The following is a 16,298-nucleotide window of genomic DNA, read 5'->3' as shown; positions in this document are numbered from 1 at the left end:
ATCGGATTTAAGTCGCAAAGGCAACTTCCCAGATATACAACTTGAATGATGGCTCGTTACCAAGTTTAATCACATCTTCGTGATAACTTGAGGCTCCAATGGCACACATTTCTCAATTTCTTGGGGATAATCATGTAGTTGGATTTTCACCTTTGCCGCAAGACATTTGCTGGAGGTGTTGGAAGTGAATTTTTTGGGAACATAAAATCATTTACTCATGAACACAATTCTTCACTGATCCAACACAAATTTTCAAGGAATACAGACTGAAAACTGAGTAAAGCAGGATGGATTACACAATATTCAGGCATGCGACTGGTAGTACAGTTATCTTGAAACATCCAGATAAAAGTCGACAGAAATAGCATTTCAAGAGTGGGAGAAAAGTTAATATTCTTTGCTAGAAACACCCAGAACAAAATATTTCAGCTCAAGATATTTCAATAAATATTTTTCATAATGCAGCTTACATATCTTGGTATATCAAAATCTTACCTGCTGGGAATTATAATAGGTTGTGAGAGATTCATATTTTGCCTCCACTGCAACTTTTATGGTAGAGTCCAAGTCATTAATCTTCTCCTCAAGTATGTTTTGGACTTTAGCAATCCCATTAAGGTGTTGCTGAACCATGGATTCAAGCTCTTTCAACAATATTCCCTTCCTGTAAAATGCAAGGTCAAACTGAATCACATTTAATAGATTTTTGTTAATCAAATGCACAACTATTCAAAGTCATTTAACTATTTCTGTATTTAAAATAAAACTCCAATTCATCAATTGAAGAACTGCCATAACTTAGACATGCCCAAGTGGACAATGTATGGAGACTTCACTGCAGGTCCTTCAGCATAGACTTGCAGATGCAGTGTATAAACTGATGTTTCTCCTTTGGATTATCCCTCATCTAACTCACTCAGTTTACCACTAATGCATCAGCAGTATTTTGAATTTTTTTTGTTGCACAGATGAGACATTTGTGATTGATTTTATCAGCCCTTCTTTCCTGCATCTATAAAGGAAAAGGTATGCAGGACAGCAAGCATTGCTGAAATTTGTACTTTAAGTGCCTGTGTATCCATGACAGTTTGAATAAATCCCTCCTGCTCGCTACTGCCCCAGTCTTCCCAAGCAATAGTGATTACTGCAGGACTTGAAAACATGAAGAAAAAAGTACAGAGAAGAGAGAGAAGAAAAGAAAAAGAAAAATAATGAGGAAAAAAAAAGAGAAATAAATCAATCCAGTCCCCACTCCCTTGTACACTCTGCAGCTTCTTCCCATCTCTCCCCCAGCACTCCAACCTACTCACTTAACCTTTTCAACTCAGCTCTAGATCACCAAATTCGCCCTGCTCAACCAAAATAATCTAACCCTCCTTTTCCTGAGGCATTATTCTCATCCTTTCTAAAAATATCATTTTCTTTTCCTGAAAAAGCATACGGTTTTCTGTTATATATGTGGACTTGTATTTACTCTGCACAGCCACCAGGGGGCTCATCTCCTGGAGTCCCAAGGGATCCCATAATCCCGTATTTAAGGAGGCGTCACAGTTTGGAGAGGCACTCCGGAGACCCGCAATAAAAGACTACGGTCACACTTTACTTTGAGCTCAGTGTTCAGTCTGACTCTTTCTCCATAAACAACAACTGGCGACGAGATACAGATAGTGGACCCAAAGATGCAGAGAACAATGGGCATCCTGGAAAAATTCTCGGAGGGAGATGATTGGGAAACTTTTGTGGAGCGACTCGACCAATACTTTGTGGCCAACGAGCTAGATGGGGAAGAGAGCGCTGCCCAACGAATCCTCCTCACCGTCTGTGGGGCACCAACATATGGCCTCATGAAGAATCTGCTCTCTCCAGCGAAAACGATTTGTGCACACTGGTCCGAGAGCATTTGAACCCGAAGGAAAGCGTTCTAATGGCGAGGTACCAGTTCTACACCTACAAAAGATCCGAAGGCCAGGAAGTGGCGAGTTATGTCACCGAGCTAAGACGCCTTACAGAACATTGCGAATTTGAAGGACATTTAGAGCTCATGCTCAGAGACTTTTTCGTACTTGGCATTGGCCACGAAACCATACTTCGCAAACTTTTGACTGTAGAGACCCCAACCTTGAGTAAGGCCATAGCGATAGTCCAGGCGTTCATTGCCACCAGTGACAATACGAAGCAAATCTCTTAGCACACAAGTGCTGCTACAAGTATTGTGAACAAAGTGATGTTTTCGAATCGTAACGTATAGGGCAGGTCACACATACCTGCAGCTGCACGTCCACAGATGACTCAAGAGTCCACCATCAAGGGTGATGAATGCTAAGCCATTAACACCTTGTTGGCGCTGCAGGGGTGATCATCGTTTCCATTCGTGCCGATTCAAAGAGCACGTTTGCAAGGGCTGTGGAACAATGGGACACCTCAGTGTGCAGGCAAGCTGAAAAGCCCGTTAAACCTGCAAATCACTATGTTGCAAAGGAGGACAGACCGATGGAGGATCACGACGAACCAGAGCCTCAGACCAAGGAGGCAGAGGTACATGGGGTGCACACATTCACCACGCATTGTCCCCCGTGTCATGTATCTTACATCATCATCATATATAACTGTATCCTAACATGCTATACATGATTGTCATAAGATATGACCTGTAATCACCAGCATACCTTACCACCAGGGGTGCACTTGCAGGAGACACTGGATACCTGTCCCAGACAGGTATATAAGGACAGATCTCAGGCAAGTGCAGCATTCCAGAGCTGTGAAATAAAGGTGCAGGTCCAGAGTGACCTTGACTTCACTACATGCCTCGTGTGAATCTGTACTGAGGGGACAGGACTTTACACCCCGATAATGCTGATTGAACTAAATGGACTCCCGGTGTCAATGGAGCTGGACACCGGCACGAGCCAGTCCATCGTGGGCAAAAAGACTTTCGAAACGTTGTGGTACAACAAGGCCTCAAGGCAAGTTTTAACTCCAGTTCACAGGAAACTAAGAACTCACACGAAAGAACTGATTCCTGTAATCGGCAGTGCTACTGTAAAGGTCTCCTACAATGGAGCGGTGCACAAGCTACCACTCTGGGTGGTACCGGGCGATGGTCTCATGCTGCTCGGCAGGAACTGGGACGATGTCCGAGCGCTATCGCCCGCTGACGACACTTCGTGTGCCCAGGTTTTAAACAAATTTCCTTCGCTGTTCAAACCAGGCATCGGGAAATTCCAAGGAGCAAAAGTGCAGATCCACCTAATTCCAGGGGCGCGATCCATCCATCACAAGGCGAGAGAAAGGGTAGAGATCAAGCTAGACCGGCTGCAACGAGAGGGCATCATTTCACCGATCGAGTTCAGCGAGTGGGCCAGTCTTATTGTCCCAGTCCTCAAGGGAGACGGCACCGTCAGAATCTGTGGCGATTACAAAGTAACTATCAATCGTTTCTCCCTGCAGGACCAATACCTACTACCAAAGGCCAACGACCTGTTTGCAACGCTGGCGGGAGGAAAGGCATTCACGAAGTTGGATCTGACTTCAGCCTACATGATGCAGGAACTGGAGCAATCGTCGAAGGCCCTCACCTGCATCAACACGCACAAAGGTCTTTTTGTTTATAACAGATGCCCATTTGGAATCCGATCAGCAGCGGCGATATTCCAGAGAAACATGGAAAGCTTACTGAAGTCGGTCCTGCACATCGTCGTCTTCCCGGATGACATCTTGGTCACAGGTTGGAACACAGTCGAGCACCTGCAGAACTGGAGGAGGTTCTTAGTCAACTCAACCGCGTGGGGCTCAGGTTAAAAATGCTTGAAGTGCGTTTTCCTCTGGCGCCTGAAGTGGAGTTCTTGGAAAGGAGGATTGTGGCGGACGGCATCAGGTCCACCAACGCGAAGATGGAGGTAATCGAGAACGCACCAAGGCCACAGAACGTGACAGAGCTGCGGTTGTTTCTGGGACTCGAACTACTTTGGTAACTTCTTACCGGGTCTCAGCACACTGTTCGAACGACGACATGTCTTACTACGAAAAGGGGACAAATGGATTTGGGGCAAAAGCCAAGAAAATGCCTTTGTAAAAGAGAGAAAATGTTGTGCTCAAACAAATTGCTTGTGTTGTATGATCCATGTAAGCGTTTGGTACTAACATGTGATGCGTCGTCATACGGCGTCGGATGTGTACTGTAACAAGCTAATGATTTCGGGAAACTGCAACCGGTTGCTTATGCATCCAGGAGTCTGTCTAAGGCTGTGAGAGCCAACAGCATGATTGAAAAAGAAGCGTTAACGTGTGTCTATGGGATAAAGAGAATGCATCAATACTTGTTTGGGCTAAAATTCGAATTGGAAACTGACCATAAGCCACTTATATTCCTTTTTTCCGAGAGTAAAGGGATAAATACCAACGCAATCGACCTGCATCCAGAGATGGGCGCTCACGTTGTCCGCATACAACTACGCCATCCGCCACAGAAAACTGCGACAATGTTCTCAGTAGGCTGCCATTGCCCACCACGAGGGTAGAAATGGCGCAGCCCGCAGATCTAGCCATGGTTATGGAAGCATTTGAGAGTGAGCAATCACCTGTCACTGCCCGGCAGATCAAAACCTGGACAAGTCAGGACCCCTTATTATCTCTAGTCAAAAGCTGTGTGCTTCATGGGAGCTGGTCCAGTGTCCCAGTGGAAATGCAGGAAGAGATAAAGCCGTTCCAGCGGCGCAAAGATGAAATGTCTATACAGACATACTGCCTTCTCTGGAGCAATTGAGTAGTGGTCCCCAAGAAGGGCAGAGACACCATCAATGACCTCCACAGTACCCACGCATGCATCGTAATGATGAAAGCGATAGCCAGATCCCACATGTGGTGGACCGGTATCGATGCGGACTTAGTCCTACCTTCACAGATGTAATATATGCTCGCAGTTAAGCAATGTACCCAGGGAGGCGCCACTAAGTTTATGGTCTTGGCCCTCCAAACCATGGTCTAGGGTACACGTCGACTATGCAGGCCCATTCTTGGGTCAAATGTTCTTTGTGGTTGTAGATGCGTACTCCAAGTGGATTGAATGCGAGATAATGTCGGCGAGCATGTCCGCTGCCACGACTGAAAGTCTGCGGACCATGTTTGCCACACACGGCTTACCCGATGTCCTGGTGAGCGACAACGGGCCATGATTTACCAGTGCGGAGTTCAAAGAATTCATGACTCGTAACGGGATCAAACATGTCACATCTGCCCCATTTAAACCAGCATCCAATGGTCAGGCAGAGAGAGCAGTGCAAACCATCAAGCAAGGCTTGAAGAGGGTAACCGAAAGCTCACTGCAGACTCGCCTCTCCAGAGTCCTGCTTAGCTACAGCACGAGACCCCACTCACTCACTGGGATCCCACCTGCTGAACTGCTCATGAAAAGAGCACTTGAGAAGGCTCTCGTTAGTTCACCCTGATCTACATGAACAGGTAGAGAGCAGGCAGCTTCAACAAAGTGCATACCATGATAGCGCAAATGTGTCACGCGAGACTGAAATCAATGATCCTGTATTTGTATTAAATTATGGACAAGGTCCCAAGTGGCTTCCCGGCACTGTCGTGGCCAAAGAGGGAAGCAGGGTATTTCGGATCAAACTTTCAAATGGACTCATTCACCGGAAACACTTGGACCAAATCAAACTCAGAATCACAGACGATCCTGAGCAACCCACCTTGGACCTTCCCTTTTTTGATCCCCCAACATACACACCAGTGGCAACCGGCACCACGGTTGACCACGAAGCAGAACCCATCATCCACAGCAGCCCTGCAGGGCCCAACACACCAGGCAGCCCCAGCAAGGCCAGTTGCACAGCAGCCCAGCGAGGGCCCAACAAATGATTCAACACCACCAGCTTTCACACCGAGATAATAAACCAGGGCAAGATGGGCCCCAGATCAACTCGCATTGTAAATAGTTACACTATTGACCTTGGGGGGGGGGGGGGGGGGGAGGCAGGGGGCAGTGTTGCTACATATGTGGACTTGTATTTACTCTGTACAGCCACCAGAGGGCTCATCCCCTGGAGTCCCAAAGGATCCCACAATCTCTTGGGAGCACAGGTACTTAAGGAGGCTTCACAGGTTGGAGAGGCACTCTGGAGACCTGCAATAAAAGACTGTCACACTTTACTTTGAGCTCAGTTTTCAGTCTGACTCTTTCTCCATACACAACAGTTATCATTGCTGTTCTCAAACCTGCCCTTGCTTTCCAAGAATGTTATTTCCATCCAACTGCATGCCTCTCCATTCAAATGCTTCCTATCCATTTTTGGACCAGCCCACACCACGAAGGCTGTTTTTGCATCAGAAAAACATCAGAGCAAATGAAGGACGCTGGGACACAGCAAGGTGACCATTCAGGCATGGGAAGAGTAACAGCATGATTATACTGGAGGACAGGGAGAATTGGTCCCAAAAATGAGAGTCTGTCTGACTGTAACAACTCTTCACTGTCCCTCAATCTCCCCATTGCTTGCGCCACTTTTCATTGCTCCATTGTCCACCATGGTCTAAATAAGTAACATTGTGCTCTTGCAGGTTCAATCCTATCTGTCCCCCTGCACAGCTCTGGTGGGCAATGCACTTGCCAATACTTAATTCTAAAATAGTTTATTTTCTGATACATTGGACAAGATTGGTTTCCAACAAACCCAAGAGATATTGGTATGTGCACATCACATACTATTCATTCCAGGAATGCAATCCCCTTGATCACATTGCAACACATCATAAACCACTGCTTTGTCTGCATTGTTAGGTCAGTAAAGGCAATTAATCCTCTAAAAATTTCCATTTCGTATCTTTCTTAAAAAACTGGTAATCCTTTTTTTTCAATCAAAATGTTATATGTATTTGAAATAATTCCAAACAATGACTTTACTCATCAAGGGCAACATTTTCACTAACATTTTGCCATGACCATTTGTATTTTCAGAGGAAGAACTTGCATTTCTATAGCACCTTTATCAACCTCAGGACATCCCAAAGTGCTTCACAGCCAATGAAGTACTTTTAGAAATGTTGTCACTGTTGTAATGTAGGAAACATGGCAGCCAATTTGCACAGAGCAAGCACCCATAAACATCAATGAGATCATGACTAGATAATCTGTTTTTAGTGTTGTTGTCAGCTACTGGGAAAGTCATCGCTAGAATCCTCCTCAACCGTCTTCTCCCTGTGGCTGAGGAGCTCCTCCCGGAGTCACAATTGGATTCCATCCACTACAGGGTACAAAGGACACGATCTTTACGGCGCGACAACTGCAAGAGAAATGCAGGGAACAGCCGCAACCCTTGTACATGGCATTATTTGACCTTACAAAGGCCTTTGACACTGTTAACCGCGAGGGACTATGGAGCGTCCTCCTCTGTTTTGGCTGCCCCCAAAAGTATGTCGCCATCCTCCGCCTGCTCCACGATGGCTTGAAAGCTGTGATCCTGACTGTCATGTATGTACATGCTGTTTGTAGCCACCAGATGGTGTCATTGTTGGAGGCCACTGAGCAGCATGCACATGATGCTGCTTTGGTATAAAAGGCCAGCCATTTTGTGACGCAGACACTTTGGGCTCTAATAAAGCAGAGCCAAGGTTGTACCTTGCTTAGTTAAACAGTATTCAGTTTGAATCTTTATTGCAAACACAACATTTGGCGACGAGAATAGAAGAACCTTTGTTTGCAAAATGAACACGATTGGATTTTTAAGAGCGATTCGTGGAGGGAGAAGATTGGGAAGACTTTGAACCAGTACTTCATGGCCAATAAAATGAAGGGGGTCGACGATGCAGATTGGCACCAGGCCGTGTTCCTCACTGTGTGCGGTTCAAAGATCTGCGGTCTGATAAAGAATCTACTCATGCCTAGTGATCCAACAGAGAAAACGTACGAGGAGTTGTGTACTTTGATACGGAAGCACCTCAAGCCAGACGACGGCATTATCATCGAGATACAGCTTTTCTACACACGTTCCTTATCCAGCTGCGTTCGCCCAAAGTCCGTCAGAGGGAATGTATCCGACTTCTCCATGTTGACGTTGTGGGAGAAATCATCGGCACTAGCAGAGCCGATTTAAACAATGTAGTTGCAAAGGCTGACAGAGTGGGGCATCTCCAGCGCAAGTGTCCGCAGATGAGCAAGCGAGGTGTGACATACGACGTGGAGGACGAGTCAGACGAATGCGGATCCGGATATGCAATTCGAGATGCCAAGAGTAAATCAATTTTGATTAATGTGAAGTTTAATGGGATACCGGTATCGATGGAACTGGACATAGGGGCGAGTCAATCGATCATGAACGAGAGGGCATCTAATAAGCTGTGGGATGCCACGACTGTGAGGACCAGGCTGAGCCCTCTTAACACCAAGCTGCACACGCACACCAAAGAACTGATAAAGGTGATTGGCAGTGCACAAATTAATGTGTCGTATAACATAGAAAATAGGTGCAGGAGTAGGCCATTCGACCCTTTGAGCCTGCATCAGCATTCAATAAGATCATGGCTGATCATTCACCTCAGTACCCCTTTCCTGCTTTCTCTCCATACCCCTTGATCCTTTTAGCCGTAAGGGCCATATACAACTCCCTCTTGAATATATCCAATGAACTGGCATCAACAACTCTCTGCGGTAGGGAATTCCACAGGTTAACAACTCTGAGTGAAGAAGTTTCTCCTCATCTCAGTCCTAAATGGCTTACCCCTTATCTTTAGACTGTGTCCCCTGGTTCTGGACTTCCCCATCAGGAACATTCTTCCTGCATCTAACCTGTCCCGTCCCGTTTCGATGAGATCCCCTCTCATCCTTCTAAACTCTAATGTATAAAGGCCCAGTCGATCCAGTCTCTCCTCATATGTCAGTCCAACCATTCTGGAAATCAGTCTGGTGAACCTTCGCTGCACTCCCTCAATAGCAAGAACGTCCTTCCTCAGATTAGGAGACCAAAACTGAACACAATATTCCAGGTGAGGCCTCACTAAGGCCCTGTACAACTGCAGTAAGACCTCCCTGCTCCTATACTCAAATCCCCTCGCTATGAAGGCCAACATACCATTTGCCTTCTTCACCACCTGCTGAACCTGTATGCCAACTTTCAATGACTGATAAACCATGACACCCAGGTCTCGTTGCACCTCGGCTTTTCCTAATCTGCCGCCATTCAGATAATAGTCTGTCTTCACGTTTTTGCCCCCAAAGTGGATAACCTCACATTTATCCACATTATATTGCATCTGCCATGCATTTGCCCACTCATTTAACCTGTCAAAGTCACCCTGCAGCTTCTTCGCATCTCCTCACAGCTCACACTGCCACCAAGTTTAGTGTCATCTGCAAACTTGGAGATATTACACTCAATTCCTTCATCAAAATCATTGATGTATATTGTAAAGAGCTGGGATCCCAGCACTGAGCCCTGCGGCACTCCACTAGTCATTGCCTGCCATTCTGAAAAGGACCCGTTTATCCCGACTCTCTGCTTCCTGTCTGCCAACCACTTCTCTATCCACGTCAGTATTATACCCCCAATACTATGTGCTTTGATTTTGCACACCAATCTCTTGTGTGGGACCTTGTCAAAAGTCTTTTGAAAGTCCAAATACACCACATCCACTGGTTCTCCCTTGTCCATTCTACTAGTTACATCCTCAAAAAATTCCAGATTTGTCAAGCATGATTTCCCCTTCATAAATCCATGCTGACTTGGACCGATCCTGTCACTGCTTTCCAAATACGCTGCTATTTCATCCTTAATTGATTCCAACATTTTCCACTCTACTGATGTCAGGCTAACCGGTCTATAATTACCCGCTTTCTCTCTCCCTCCCTTTTTAAAAAGTGGTGTTACATTAGCTACCCTCCAGTCCATAGGAACTGATCCAGAGTCAATAGACTGTTGGAAAATGATCACCAATGCATCCACTATTTCTAGGGCCACTTCCTTAAGCACTCTGGGATGCAGACTATCAGGCCCCAGGGATTTATTGGCCTTCAATCCCATCAATTTCCCCAACACAATTTCCCGCCTAATAAGGATATCCTTCAGTTCCTCCTTCTCACTTGACCCTCAGTCCCCTAGTACTTCCGGAAGGTTATTTGTGTCTTCCTTCGTGAACACAGCACCAAAGTATTTGTTCAATTGGTCTGCCATTTCTTTGTTCCCCATTATAAATTCACCTGAGTCCGACTGCAAGGGACCTACGTTTGTCTTCACTAAACTTTTTCTCTTCACATATCTATAGAAGCTTTTGCAGTCAGTTTTTTTGTTCCTGGCAAGCTTCGTCATACTCTTTTCTCCCTCTCAATTAAACCCTTTATCCTTCTCTGTTGAATTCTAATTTCTCCCAGTCCTCAGGTTTGCTGCTTTATCTGGCCAATTTATATGCCTCTTCCTTGGATTTAACACTATCCTTAATTTCCCTTGTTAGCCACTGTTGAGCCACCTTCCCCATTTTATTTTTACTCCAGACAGGGATGTACAATTGCTGAAGTTCATCCATGTGATCTTTAAATGTTTGCCATTGCTTATCCACCATCAAGCCTTTAAATATAATTTGCCAGTCGATTCTAGCCAATTCACCCCTCAAACCATCAAAGTTACCTTTCCTTAAGTTCAGGGCCTTAGTTTCTGAATTGTGTGTGTCACTCTCCATCTTAATAAAAAATTCTACCATGTTATGGTCAATCTGCCCCAAGGGGCCTCGCACAACAAGATTGCTAATTAGTCCTTTCTCAATACACATCACCCAGTCTTGGATGGACAGCTCCCTAGTTGGTTCCTCGACATATTGGTCTAGAAAACCATCCCTAATACACTCCAGGAAATCCTCCTCCACTGCATTGCTACCAGTTTGTTTAGCCCAATCAATATGTAGATTAAAGTCACCCATGATAACAGCTGTACCTTTATTGCATGCATCCCCCTTAATTTCTTGTTGATGCTGTCCCCAACCTTACTACTACTACTGTTTGGTAGTCTGTACACAACTCCCACTAGCGTTTTCTGCCCTTTGGTATTCTATAGCTCCACCCATACTGATGCCACATCATCCAAGCTAATGTCCTTTCTTACTATTGCATTAATTTTCTCTTTAACCAGCAATGCCATCGCACCTCCTTTTCCTTTTCGTCTATCCTTCCTAAATGTTGAATTCCCAGCCCTGGTCACCCTGGAGCCATGTCTCAGTGATGCCAATTACATCATACCCGTTAATTGCTATCTGCATAGTTAATTCGTCCACATTATTCCGAATACTCCTCGCACTGAGGCACAGAGCCTTCAGACTTGTCTTTCTAACACACTTTGCCCCTTTAGATTTTTGATGAATGGTGGGGTTCACGAGTTCCCGCTGTGTATTGTTCCAGGCAATGGCCCAACACTGCTCGGCAGGAGCTGGTGGGAGAAAATCAGATGCAACTGGAATGACAAAGGCGCTGTCGTCGGAGGAAAATGCATGTGCCCAAGTATTGAGCAAGTTTCCCTCGCTGTTCGAACCGGGTATCGGCAACTGCACAGGAGCCAATGTGCAGATCTCCGTGGAGATGCAAGATCCGTCCATCATAAAGCTCGGGCAGTGCCTTATATGATGAGGGAGGTGGTCAAAATTGAACTGGACAAACTCCAGCGTGAAGGGATCATATCACCGGTCGAATTTCATGAATGGGCCAGCCCCATTGTTCTTGTGCTGAAAAGTGGTGGCAGTCAGAATCTGTGGAGACTACAAGGCTACGATTAACAGAGTTTCGAAACAAGATCAGTACCCGTTACCAAAGGCTGATGACTTGTTTGCTACGCTAGCCGGAGGGAGGTCGTTCATAAAACTGGATTTGACGTCGGCCTATATGACGCAGGAGTTGGTCGAGACGTCGAAGAGACTTACGTACATTAACACGCATAGTTTATTTACCACAGGTGCCCGTTTGGAATTCACTCGGTTACAGCAATAGAGGAATATGGAAAGTCTACCGAAGTCCGTTCCCAGAACCGTTGTGTTCCAAGATGACATCCTGATCACCGGTTGTGACTCCAAGGAACATCTGAACAACCTGGAAGAAGTTCTACTGCGTTTGGACAGATTGGGACTCAGACTTAAACGCTGGCATCAGAGGTCGAATTCCTCAGGAGGAAAAAAAAAAATCGCTGCTGATGACATCAGACCTACTGAAGTGAAAACCAAAGCCATCAAGAATGCACCCAAGCCGCAGAACGTGACAGAGCTGCGTTCGTTCCTGGGTCTACTCAACTACTTTGGTAACTTCCTACCTAAATTGAGCACCTTACTTGAACCAATGCATATGCTATTGAGAAAAGGCAACAACTGGGTGTGGGGTGCATTGCACGACAGAGAAAGCCACCAATCTGCTTTGCTCAAACAAGCTGCTGGTACATTATGACCCATATAAACGTTTAGTTTTGGCCTGTGACGCATCATATGGAATTGGTTACGTGTTACAACAAGCCAATGAGTTGGGGAAACTTCAATCGGTCGCATATGCATCCAAAGGTTTGTTTAAAGCAGAAAGAGCCTCATCATAGGCAGTCCCTTGGAATCGAGGAAGACTTGCTTCCACTCCATAAGTGAGTTCTTTGATGGCTGAACAGTCCGATACGAGAGCCACAGACCCGGTTACAGGTGGGACAGACATTCGTCGAGGGAACGGATCGGTGGGGCTGGTTTGCCGCGTGCTAGGCCTCTTCACGCTCTTTGCGTTGAGACTCGAAGAGCTCAACGCCCTCCCGGCTGCACTTTCTCTACCTCGGGCGGTCTGCGGCCAGGGTCTCCCAGGTGGCAGTGGTGATGTCGCACTTTGCCAGGGAGACTTTGAGGGTGTCCTTATGACATTTCCGCTGTCCTCCTTTGGCTCGTTTACCACGAAGGAGCTCCGCATAAAGCATTTGCTTAGGGAGTCTCATATCTGGCATGTGAACTATGTGGCCTGCCCACTGAAGCTGATAAGAGTGTGGTCAGTGTTTCAATACTAGGGATGTTAGCCTGGTCGAGGACACTGATGTTGGTCCGACTGTCCTCCCAGGGGACTTGCAGGATCTTGGAGACATCGTTGGTGATATATCTCCAGTGACTTGAGGTGCCTTCTATACATCGTACATGCCTCAGATCCATACAGGAGGGCGGGTATTACTACAGCCCTGTAGACCATGAGCTTGGTGGTAGATTTGAGGGCCTGGTCTTCAAACACACTTTTCCTCAGACTGCCGAAAGCTGCATTGACACACTCCGCATCAACATCTGCCTTTGTTGATAAGGGGTACTGAAGTTGCATGTTCAGCCATGAACTCATTGAATGGCGGTGCAGGCTAGAAGGGCCGAATGGCCTACTCCTGCACCTATTTTCTATGTTTCTATGTTAAGAGGCTCCCGAGATATGGGAAATGGTCCACGTTGGTTGAGGGTCGCGTCGTGAATCTTGATGATTGGAGGGCAGTGCTGTGCGGCGGTTACAGGCTGGTGGAGGACCTTTGTCTTACAGATGTTAAGCATAAAGGCCTATGCTTTCATATGCCTCAGTGAATACATTGACTATATCCTAGAGTTCAGCCTCTGAATGTGCGCAGACGCAGGCGTCGTCCACATACTGCAGCTCAACGATAGAGGTTGGGCTGATCTTGGACCTGGCCTGGAGGCGGCATAGGTTAAACAGCTTCCCGCTGGTTCTGTAGTTTGGTTCCACTCCAGCGGGGAGCTTGTTGATTGTGAGGTGGAGCATGACGGCAAGGAAGATTGAGAAGAGGGTTGGAGCGATGACGCAGCCCTGTTTGATCTCGGTCTGGACGTGAATTGGGTCTGTAATGGATCCATTGGTAAGGATCACGGCCTGCAGGTCATCATGAAGGCGGCGAAGGATGGTAGAAAAAGCTTTTGCGCGTGTGTACGATGTTAAAAAGATGCATCAATACCGGTTCGGTCTGAGGTTTGAATTAGAGACCGATCACAAACCGCTCATTTTGTTGTTTTCCCAAGAGCAAAAGGTATCAATACCAACACTTCATCCCGCATCCAAAAGGTAGGCGCTGACATTATCTGCCTATGATTGTCATTTGCTACAGACCTGGCACAAAGAATTGACGATGCTTTGAGCCGGTTGCCGTTGCCCACACCAGAGGTGGAAACGCCACAACTGGCAGATTTAATGTTAATCATGGATGCTTTTCAGAGTGAAGGTATCCCTGTAACGGCTGAACAAGTTAAAACCTGTACCAGCCAGGACCCGATATTATCGGTGGTAAAAGGTTGCATCCTCAAAGGGGATTGGTCTGCCATACCTAAGCAAATGTGCGAGGAGGCCAAACCATACATTCGTCACAAGGATGAACTGACTATTCAAGCAGATTGCATAGTGTGGGGCAATTGAGTTGTAGTGCCTAAGAAAGGGAGAGAGACGTTTGTGCGTAAGTTACACAATACACATCCTGGTATAGCGATGATGAAGGCCATCGCCAGATCCTACATATGGTGGCTAGGAATTGATTTTGAGCTGGAATCATGCGTGCATCAGTGCAACACCTGCATGCAGCTCAGCAAAGCACCAGCGCAATCGATGCTGGTCGTGCCCATCCAAACCTTGGTTCAGGATCCATGTAGATTTTGCAGGTCCCTTCCTGGGCAAGATGTTTTTAATGGTGATGGATGCTTATTCGAAGTGGATAGATTGCACAATCAGGTCATCCAGCACATCCACGGCAACCATAGAGAATCTCAAGGTCATGTTTGTGACACATGGTCTGCCTGACATAGTGGTGAGCGACCACCAGTCAGGAGTTTCAGGAGTTTGTAAAACGTACATGTTTTATGCTGTTAAGGTCAGCACCGTTCAAGCCTGTGTTCAACGGGCAAGCAAAACGTGCAGTACAAATTATGAGGAGAATAACCCAAGGGTCACTGCAGACCCGCTTGTCTTGCATATTGCTGAGTTACAGGACAAGACCCCACACACTCACAGGGGTCTCGCCTGCTGAACTTGTGATGGAGAAGTTTTAAGACCAAGTTATCTCTTGTACACCCAGATTTAAGTAATAGTGTTGAATACAGAAGACAGAGCCAACAAGGGTACCACAATCGCACAACTGTGTCACGTGAGATTTCTGTTAATGATTCTGTATTTGTGTTGAACTATGGTCAGGGTCCCAAATGGATCGCTGGTACGGTCATGGCCAAGGAGGGCAACAGAGTATTTGTTATTAAGCTCAAGAATGGGCAAACTTGCAGGAAACACATGGATCAAACAAAGCTGAGGCACACAGACGAGCCAGAACAGTCGGACGAAGAAACCTCCAACGACCAACCAACCTACTAGCAGCCTTCAGTGGACTCAAGGGTCATCAGTGAACCCGGAATTTCCATCACGGACTTGTTCAATAAAAATGGACTTGCAATTCCTAACATGGCCTCTGCCACCCCCAACAAGTTAGCCATCCAACCACAACAGACCCTACACATTCACCCAAGGCCGGAATCGAACTGACACAGTCAACCCGGGAGTGTAAAGCATCAGACCATCTCAACCTGTGAAAGACTTTGATAAGATCTCAGAGGAGGGTATTGTCATATATTTACATGCTGTTTGTAGCCACCAGATGGTGTCATTGTTGGAGGCCACTGAGTAGCACGCACATGGTGCTGCTCTGGTATAAAAGGCCAGTCATTTTATGAGTCAGACACTTTGGGCTTAAATAAAGCAGAGCCAAGATTGTACCTCAGATTGAATCTTTATTGCATACATAACACTGACCAACGGATCCACCACAGACCCAATCAACGTCCGAACCAGGATAAAGCAGGGCTGCGTCATCGGGCCAACCCTCCTCGATCTTCCTCGCTGCAATGCTCCACCTCTGCCAATAAGCTCCCAGCTGGAGTGGAACTAAACTATAGAACCAATGGGAACCTGTTCAACCTTCGTCGCCTCTAGGCCTGATCGAAGATCATCCCATCCTCTGTCGAACTACAGTACGCAGACGACGCTTGCGTCTGCTCACATTGAGGCTGAACTCCAAGTCATTATCAACATCTTCACCGAAGCATACAAAAGCATGGACCTTACACTAAACATCCAGAAGACAAAGGTCCTCCACCAACCTGACCCCACTGCCACCCCCAGTCATCAAGATCCATGGCGTGGCCTTGGACAACGTGGACCACTTTCCATAACGCGGGAGCCTATTATCAGCAAAGGCAGACATAGACGACGAGGTTCAACCTTCAGCCGCCCGAGGAAGAGAGTGTTCGAAGATCAGGTTCTCAAATCTAGCACCAAG

At 46.5% G+C, this 16,298-nt stretch overlaps 1 protein-coding gene across 2 annotated transcripts in view; it reads right to left on the bottom strand.

Moving 5' to 3' along the window:
- The window catches only part of rnf17 (ring finger protein 17), a 265,192-nt gene that overhangs the window by 139,180 nt on the left and 109,714 nt on the right, over window positions 1–16,298 (bottom strand). For both annotated transcript variants that reach the window (XM_070892177.1, XM_070892179.1), the window contains exon 11: window positions 496–664. In XM_070892177.1, the coding sequence (XP_070748278.1) occupies window positions 496–664 (169 nt within the window). The remainder of the gene's footprint in view (window positions 1–495; window positions 665–16,298) is intronic.

The sequence above is a fragment of the Pristiophorus japonicus genome, chromosome 10, assembly GCF_044704955.1.
Source record: "Pristiophorus japonicus isolate sPriJap1 chromosome 10, sPriJap1.hap1, whole genome shotgun sequence".
Taxonomy (NCBI): domain Eukaryota; kingdom Metazoa; phylum Chordata; class Chondrichthyes; family Pristiophoridae; genus Pristiophorus; species Pristiophorus japonicus.
Note: the sequence above shows the minus strand (reverse complement) of the source record. Positions and strands in the feature narration are given on the sequence as shown.